At 27.1% G+C, this 9,399-nt stretch overlaps 1 protein-coding gene and 1 long non-coding RNA gene across 3 annotated transcripts; one reads left to right on the top strand and one right to left on the bottom strand.

The window, feature by feature from the left end:
• Positions 1–2,465: 2,465 nt before the first annotated feature.
• LOC123259661 (protein lethal(2)essential for life-like) lies at positions 2,466–7,850 on the top strand. 2 transcript variants are annotated; one of them, XM_044720297.1, is made up of 3 exons: positions 2,466–3,432; positions 6,571–6,792; positions 7,690–7,850. In XM_044720297.1, exons 1-3 carry the CDS (start codon positions 3,193–3,195, stop codon positions 7,795–7,797), a joined length of 570 nt encoding a protein of 189 aa, XP_044576232.1. In that variant the 5' UTR covers positions 2,466–3,192; the 3' UTR covers positions 7,798–7,850. The 2 variants fall into 2 exon arrangements, with proteins under 2 accessions (XP_044576232.1, XP_044576231.1); XM_044720296.1 differs by lacking the exon at positions 7,690–7,850 and having other exon boundaries at positions 2,467–3,432; positions 6,571–7,242.
• Positions 6,925–8,245, bottom strand: LOC123259664. The gene is made up of 3 exons (XR_006508294.1): positions 8,068–8,245; positions 7,169–7,300; positions 6,925–7,050 (listed from the first exon to the last, which is right to left on the bottom strand). It is a non-coding gene; the product is annotated as an uncharacterized LOC123259664 (long non-coding RNA).
• Positions 8,246–9,399: the final 1,154 nt, after the last annotated feature.

Here is a 9,399-nt window from a genome sequence, read left to right as displayed (position 1 = left end):
ATTGTCTATGTTTATGTTATAAAAGTATCTTAAACACCAGTTTCGATACTTTTCAATATTTCAAATTTATTCTGATACTTGTGACTATTATTTGTCCTAGAAATATTTTAGACAACGTGAATCATTTCGAAAAACTACAAATTTATTTTTAGACAAATGGTTCATAAATTTTGTTTAATTTTCTAATCTGGTAAACTATCCCACCCGCGAGAAAAACTATTTAAAGTTCACGATTTTGCGTCACTAACTCTCAGTTGCTCCTCAGTGAAACAAGAAGTAGAAGCAAAGTTCGATTAAAAGTGCGTATAATTTGTGTTATCATTCATTATTGTTGTTATTTTTTTCTTTATATGTAAATGCATATAACGATGAGTTAAATTTGTTTTTATTCTATTGAATATGTTATGTCTTATTAAAATTACGTGATACTAACTAAATCTTACATTAAATTATAAAACCTTCAATTTTTTTTTTTTTTTTTTTTTCAATCTAAAAAATGCTAAAAAAATTTTCAATTAATATGAGTTAACTAATAATAATAATAATAATACTTTAATAATCGAAAGGAAGCATAAGGCAAAATTTTTGGAGAATTAAAAATATGACTTAGTTCTTTTTAGTTGAGGTGTGCAATAATTGATTGTGACGAACGAAGTTTATGCCACTACACTCTTCTTTTATGTGAGATAAATGACGGGGGCTGCTTTCCTTTTATTTATTGTATTACGATTTAACCGCAAAATATAATTCAATCTCCACTTTGATAATCGGAACGATAACAGTTAATAGTAGTGTCAATAAGAGCAGGCTCCATCGTTTATCAAGTGAAACCAACAGATTCTTTAGTCACGTAATATAAGTGGTCATATATCACTTCTGACTTCTGTATCTTAACACGTAGTAACCTGTAACAATCGATACCCTTATGGAACCACAATATCGCGGGAATCGTATAAAAACCCCTTGAAGATGTTCACCAGTTCTTAGACTGCCGAAGGCTCTCGCATTCGTCAGTTCTAAATTTCAAGTTAACCAAATTCTACCAAGAATCTAACATAGAAATAAAGACGAGTACAACTACTTGCTGGCCAACCTAATCTTTTCTTTGAAAGTTGCTTACTCTCGTTAAAGAGGCTTAGGTGCTCTGAGAGCTGGTGCTTTTACAATTAAAATTATAATTTAGGGTTTCAATACCCAAACCAATATATTTATAAAGACTCAAATTAAGGAGCTCCTATGAAACGTTGTGCAAAGTTTAGTTTGTTAAGTGTATTAATAATTATAATCATATTTGTGCATTATCCAGAGTTATTGAAGATTATATTCAACAGCATTTATCAATTGTCCTTAAATTTGTATCATCTATTTAAACAATTTGTAAGTACAAATTGAATATATTTGAAGTGTGAAACCAATCATTTTCTTTCTTCTCATTCATAAGACCTGATTTCCAACTTACAGTAAGAAACGAGGTATTCACGAGTACCTATAATTCACCAAACCCACCTGCCTCCTGTTTTTCCTTCAGTTCATTAACTACCCTTGACCTTAGCCACGGGGTCGCAACTAGGGTTCCCCTATGATATAAGCCGCTCGATATCATCGGGATAGATAAAGAACAATTATTCAACCGGAAAAGACGCGATCAATTAATTATTTCATAGCTTAGGAATTTGAGATAAAAACAGACTTGAAAGTGTAGAATCATCCGGTAATCAGAAATATGAACTCTTTATCTAAGTAAACCTTTAATAATTATCATTTTAACAAAACTCCGCTGTCTCGACCTATTCGATCGTGACATGATCGATAATGCAAACTGTACTAAAGTATCAATACATGTCACTCTTCCATTGCACACCACAAGCGCGAAGACGTTATTGTTAGTTTCTGTATTTCTTTTAACTTAAGTTTATTTTTCAAAATTAAAAATTAAAAAATTATGAAATAAATATTTTTTAAACTACGTAAATAAATTTATTCTCCAAAGATGATGTGGCTTTCTTAAATGCGTACCTTATATTAAATATAATCTAAAAGCATGATACAAGAAACACTACATTATTCAGTATTCTTTTATTTTCACTGTGAATCTTAATATTCGATGTAACCTGAGATAGTTTGCTGTTAAAAGTTTATTTTCTTTATTTTTTGTCTCGAGTCACAGCTTACCCTTTTTTATAAATATTCTTGTTATTATTATTATGTACTTATTGTAATTATTGATTAAATTTTAATTATAACTTTGAACTTTATTGATCATTAAACTTTAAAGTAAATAAAAATAATATCAATTGTAAAAAATAAAAAAAAGTAATAATAAAGGAAGAATCAAACGATTGGTTAATAAATTAATTGAAGAAATTACAAAACTAATTTTTGATTATTCTTAAAAAAAATAACTTCCCGATTTTTGAAAATTTTCAATTTTCTTAGCGGGAAGTTAAAAATTAAAAAGTAAATAGATAATTTATTGCATTGATAAAATGTGCATTTAATTTATGATGAGCACCTAATCAAGATCTAATTAAGTGGACTACATCTCGTCATTATAAATTAGATGTATATTCTAACAATGCAATAAATAATTATAAAGCAAAAAAAAATTATGTACTGGAAGAACGCAATATATTATTACTACTGTTGATGATAAGTTTAATCCATTAATTGTATATTATTTAAGTACCTTAACCTAATTATTCAAATAATTGTGCGATCATTATTTACTGACCAATCCAATGCTTCTCAAATAAACTTTTATTATCAATCTAACGTTATAACTATGATATTTGAATGATATAATTATTTGTTAGCTTGAAGATCATCAATCAATATTACTTTAATTACTCTAGATAGCATTAAGTAATGTATCTTAATTATTTAAACCTACGCAATTATTACGTAAATTTTAATAATAGATTATAATAGTAATTATTCGGTGTTAAACTCCCTTCGTTAATATCCTAACACTTATATTAAAACCTTACGATTTTAATTTCAAAGATGTTTATGTGACTGAACAGATACTACAGTCCAATATGATAATTGATTAATTAATAACCCTCACTCACTTAAGCTAAAGAATAACGCTGATGATAATACAAACGACATAACTCATCGTTCTATTCGTTACATTATATGGTACTTTTCATTACTGAGTTTATATTTAGTTAATTTATTTCTTAATAGAAAATGTCAGTGGTGCCTTTAATGTATCGCGATTGGTGGGATGACTTTGATCGTCCAGTATCCAGATTGATAGATCAACACTTTGGAAGTGCTCTAAGCCGTGATGATTTATTTTCAACATATAATATCAATAGACCACGTTCAGTTTTTCCTACCTCTATGTATTACAGACCATGGAGAAATTTCACAAGATCTAATTCCAGTGGTGCAAGCACCATCCAGTGTGACAAAGATAAATTCGAAGTAAGAATTCCAGCATGTGGTGATAATTAATATTCTAAGTTTATTTTTATTTCTTCACGCACTTGATCTTTTTTTTTTTTTTTTTTTTTTTTCAATTTTAAGAACCATTAGCTTATTTTATTTTAATGTTTAAATAGTTAAGCTGACAATAAATTTCGAAAAACATGCAATGCAGATTTTTAGTTAATAATAGACACATTATCAATTGAAATGCTAATTATGAATCAATAATACTAATTATAATATTATGAAGAGTATATCGTAATTATTACTAATTGATTATTCATTTTTATGAGTAGAAGACGATTACTAAGCAAAGCGAGTAAAGCTCTAATTTATGATGTAATTATATTTTAGGTATTATAATATATATTCTCAGGAATAAATATACTCAACTTTGTTATTAGATGTTTTTTATTCAAAGATGGTTTTCAAATATCGTCATATTGATGGTAATCTACCAAAACTTTTTCAAATTTCTGTATAAGACAACTTTAATCATGACATCAAAATGCATTTTTTTTTTTCAATTTTACAAATGTTATTATTTCATTTTTTCGATAATTTCTTCAACGACCCTTGATTTTTCTGATACTGTAAATAGAAACAGTATCAGAAAAAACAAGAGTCGTTGGTGGGTTTAAATTTATTAAACCTTTAACGGCTGATAATCAATTATTATAATGCTTTAGCAAAGAAGCAAAAACACAAACTATTCAATAAATTAAAAAAAATATAAACTTAATTTACTGATTAAAATTAATTACTTAAACTTTTGGCTAGTAAAGTATCAAAAGGATCGAAGCCTCAGCAAGTACAATAAAAAAAATTATCCAATTTAATTTATTTTAAAATAAAACTTTTAGCAATAATGATAAGCTAACAAGGATATTTAATTTTCAATAAATTTTATAAGAATGTTTAAAAAACAATTGTTTTTTTTAAATCAAAGTTAAACAACCGTAATAAGCTTTCTCGTAATAAGCCTTTTCTTTTCAGCCAGTACTCAGTGAATGAAAAAATTCTTGCATTAGAAACACTCTATTATATTTTGTGCCAAACCACCCCGTAAAAGCTTGTAGTGTGTTATTAAAGAAGTATGTGGGCGACAAACCTTGGCCACGCGATAGTAAGAATGCTGAAATTTCCTGAATGATTTTATTCACGCCCTTTAGACTAGATTGTTACTAAGGACTGGACCGGAAAATATTTTAATTGCAGTGTCGTGGAAATTAAAAGATACGATATCGTATCTTTTAATTCCACGACACGAAGAAAAAAAGTGGTCTTTACTTTTTAGAAAATTAAATTTGACAACTGTCCCTATTAATGATATTCCAAAATAACAATTGAAAGCTTCTCTAGTTGTGCCCTATAACCACTATGCTAACAATTGATAAATCCGTGCAAATATTATTTGTTCTTATATATCCTTTGATACTTGATTTTTAAAACAGGCTAACTTTACTGCTGGATAAAACGTTTAAATGCTTTATTTTTAAATTTATTTTTCTTCTTAATTACTCTTGCTTTATTATTACTAATAAGCTTAATTTGACTCAGTAACACGTCAACAATTACAATGTTTGTTTAATATGATGATATACTACTATTTGATCGTTAACTTCAGAATTATCTACACCAACATTTAAATACCATTTAAGATGTTATTTTTACAAATTAACATTTATTAATAACAGATATTTTAACTTTGATCTTCTTATTTAACCATCAATATTTATTTAAAATAGTGAAAAAATTTTTTTCTTTTATACTTAATGATGAATTTTTTCAGAAAAAATATTTTTGTTAATTTTTAACAAAAAAAAAAAAAAAAAAATAAAATAAACGAAATAAAATAATAAAACTAAAGTACTGATTAGTTTATATTATCATTTCATTTTAAAGACAATTTTATAAAATATTCAATACAAAATAATTATTGGTAAATTAAGGAAAAATAAGTAATTCTTAATTTGAAAAAAATTTGATGTATTCCAATGAACCCCTCCCTAAAGAGGGGCGACAACAAGATGTAGATTTAAAACTCTAACACGTCTATTTTTTTTTTTGTCTTCAACACTGATTTTAAATATTTTTCTTCTTTTTTATAAGCTTTTATAATATCAATAAAAATTTTTTAGATTCAATCTCAATAAATTATAGTTCAATCAACTACTATCAAAAATTTATCATATTAATTCTTTTTATTTATGTACTTAAATGTTGACTCAAGTTTCCGGTTCAGTCTTCTTAAATAATTACCCAAAATTTGTTTGTTTCATTTTTTTTTTAAATTTTTATATTTTGTATATTGTCATACCATAAAAAATAATTCAAATACCCTGAACACCCCAAAGGGGCGCCGGGTTAAGTGTAACCCACTATCAACTCTCTTTTTATTTACTAAATGTATATAAAAAAATAAATAGACTTTAATTTAAACAGCCAATGTAATAACACAAGAGACGTTATTTGTTAAGCCTCGTTACTCTCACAGTCAGTATATGTGTGTAGAAAAAAAGTAAAGATAATAAAATCAATTATTTATTTATAGTTTTATTTTTTGTAATAATAATTGTCGAATTGGAAATGATAATGATCAAATATGTGATAAAATGAAATACGTGATTTTATTTTCATGTAATCGCTCATAACGATTACATTTAAATCTCCCCGCTTGTATGTCAACTTACAACTTTTAATTGAAAGAGTATTCTTCACACAAGCAGGTGTGCCAACCGCTACATTTTATCAATTATTATTTTTAAAAATTATTTTTATACTGAGGTAAAAATTGATATTTTTTTTGTATAAAAAAGAAAAAAATGAATATTTACAATTAAATTACGTTATTATCGCGTCAATTTTCGACTCGCGAGCGAACTCGCGAGTCAAAAAGGGAACTCTACCAATCTGTTAGAAAATGCTTACAAATGGACTAGAAATTTTCAGTAAAAAATAACAAACTATAAATAGCAAATTTACAAATTACTAAACAGCTAAGTTTTCGAATACTGACAATTATCTTTTTTTTTTCTTTAGTTATTTATGAATTTCGTATTGCGGAATGTTTGTACCTCGTTACTGATAATTAAGCTCCGTTAGTTGCTAATTATTGATAATTGTGTGACGCAGGTAATCTTAGACGTACAACAATTTTCGCCAGATGAAATAGTCGTCAAGACAGTTGACAACAATGTTATTGTAGAGGCAAAACACGAAGAAAAAAAAGACGAGCACGGCTATATCAGTAGGCACTTTATAAGAAGATATATTCTTCCCTCATGTCACGACCCCCTGGAAGTTACATCAAGTCTTTCTTCAGACGGAGTGCTTACAATTACTGCGCCCAAAAAGGTAACGGATGTTAAGCTTTTAACTATATTTTCTCACCTGCCTCTCAAACTCATAAGCCCAGCGAGCAGAGCTCGCTTACGAGCTCCTAACTATCCGGATTTTAAACTATAGCTTTTGTTGATGTGACCTTTCTTTTTACTTTTCAATCAATTTATAAATAAAGAACTTAATCTGCTTCCATTAATTGGTATTCTTTATCACCGTTTGTATATTCGGCGAAAATGTTGTTGACGCTACATCCCGAACGCAATGCAAGCACTAAATAATAAACAAAAGAACATTTCTATTATAGACAATAATTTTAAATTGACTTTCCGTTTTTTTTTTTTTTTTTAAATATTGAAAGAAAAAATTTTTGGGTAAATGTTTATCTTACCTATTACTTGCTTGGTTTATTCATTGAAAATGACCAGATTTTGTTCAAACCTGACCCAGCACAGGAGTATTAGATGAATAGTTGAAGCTGCAGAGTACGGATTACTTCAGCACACCAAGCCCTTCGGGCACTCTGAAAAATAATAATAATAATAATTTATTACCAGAAAATACAGATATTTGAAAAAATACATAGTAAACAGTGTACAATACAAAATGTGTGTCCTATAGAGATGATTTCCATCTGTACATAGGATTGGTATAGTAATTTATATCCATGAAGACAAGATTATTAGCATAAAAATTTGAACAATTGAAACTTAAGAACTAATCAACTCAATTTATTCTCTAGTTTTTTTTAACAATTTAGTTATTTTCAACTTAATAGATTTTTTAGAACCGCCTAACATTTTTAAATTGTTTGGTAACCTATTGTAAAATTTCATAGCAACATAGCTAACAAATAATTAAATAATATTTATTCACAATTAAATCATTTACTAAATTTTTAATTTATTGCAGCGATTGTCACCGAATTCTAATGAAAGAATCGTCAATATTGTCAAAACTGGAGAACCGGCAACAAAAAACGAAGAAATCAGACATATTGTAACTACCGAAGAAAACTAATCAAATTTTACTTCAATTGTTGATAAATATACCTATGGAATATTGTAATATTAGAATCTAAAAATATGTTTTTACTACTTTATACTAAAATCATCTTAATTAAAATTTTAATTAATTAATAAAAAAAAATCAAAAGTTCAATACTACGTTTTAGAATATTTAATTTAAAAGCTATAACTACTAAAGCGGAACAATAATATTTTCGATCAGACAAGCTTGTATTTATATTAATTAAATTGTAAAAGTAGTAAATAATAAATAATCACTTACGGGTTATTAGCGCGCTCCGCACGCACAATCGATGACTTTACATGATCCTTCAGTGTTGTTGTCACCAGTAAATAAATGTAAAATATCTCAAAAAGTTTTAAAAAATAACTCAAATTTTCGACTATACTCTTGATGTGAATGTAGCGATGTCTCGTTATTGAATGATCAGGAGCCGGCATACCGGCGCGCTTTTATAGACCGAGTTTGCCGTAGAATATTCTGGAACGCAGTGGAACGAGGCTACTAAACCGCGGCGTTACTACGCATTTACTTAAAACTAAAAAACTACAAAATTATTAGTTGCGAAATTTTAACTGCAATATCATCATAATTTTTAAATATTTATTTGGCTATAAATTCATGTAATAAACAATTATGTTGTTTGTTTTTATAATAAATATTCGTGTCATTGGAGTATTGATCGAGCCGGTGAAAGACGAGATTTCTGGTACGTTCTAGACCCCACCATATATCCCAGGCCAGCAGCCTCCCAGCCGGCACGTAGGCCACCTTATTTCAAAGTATTAGTACTTCAACACATTTGCAGTTTTCAGGTCTAGACATACAATTTAATGATATATTATGTTGTTTACGAACTGAAAGAATAAAAGGAACCGGCAAACTATATACGCAGTTATGCAACGTATTTTTATTCGCCAAAATAGTAAACAAACTGTCTTATTTTTGTTTAATCACATTTTTTATCATTTTTAAAATAAATTTATTTATCTTTGCTAAAATGACACGATTAAATAAATAATGGAGCCATTCAAAATAAATTTATTGTCAGTAATAATAAATTCTATAGCTTACTATTACTCATTTATATATTTATGACATATTATTAATAAACCTTGAATCCATAGCAACAACTGTAAGTTAAATTATACGAAAAAATGATTAACATTTAAGATTATTCATTAATTTCTTATAAATCTAAATTCAAGATATTATATTTTAATTTTAATGAGTAGATAATTTTTATCATTCAATTGTCAAAATAAAAAATTTATCAAGGTTTTGAGAAGTAAAATGTTTCTAAGTTATAAATTAAAAAAAGTTCACTCCAGATTAATAGAAAACTTGATTTGTAAATAAAATACATATTAATGAAAAAAACTGAAGAAAAAAAAACACTAAGTTGTGGACTTAAAGTACTTAAAATTGCAGCAATACTGAAAAAAATTTAATGTTTAATTTTTAGTTACTGTGTTGTGAAATGGAGTAGCAGTATTGTTATTATTTTTAAATTATTATTTATAATGCATTACCTATTGATTTTTTTTATGACTAAAGTGAAAAATAAAATAATTAATAAACGATTGGATATTA

Source organism: Cotesia glomerata, linkage group LG2 (assembly GCF_020080835.1).
Source record: "Cotesia glomerata isolate CgM1 linkage group LG2, MPM_Cglom_v2.3, whole genome shotgun sequence".
NCBI lineage: Eukaryota > Metazoa > Arthropoda > Insecta > Hymenoptera > Braconidae > Cotesia > Cotesia glomerata.
Note: the sequence above shows the minus strand (reverse complement) of the source record. Positions and strands in the feature narration are given on the sequence as shown.

Excerpts from the sequence above, each read along its gene's own strand:
- LOC123259661 (XM_044720296.1), top strand. The coding sequence starts at position 3,193 with ATGTCAGTGGTGCCTTTAATGTATCGCGATTGGTGGGATGACTTTGAT. Across the intron at positions 3,433-6,570 it reads GTGACAAAGATAAATTCGAA|GTAATCTTAGACGTACAACA; the intron begins GTAAGAATTCCA and ends TGTGTGACGCAG.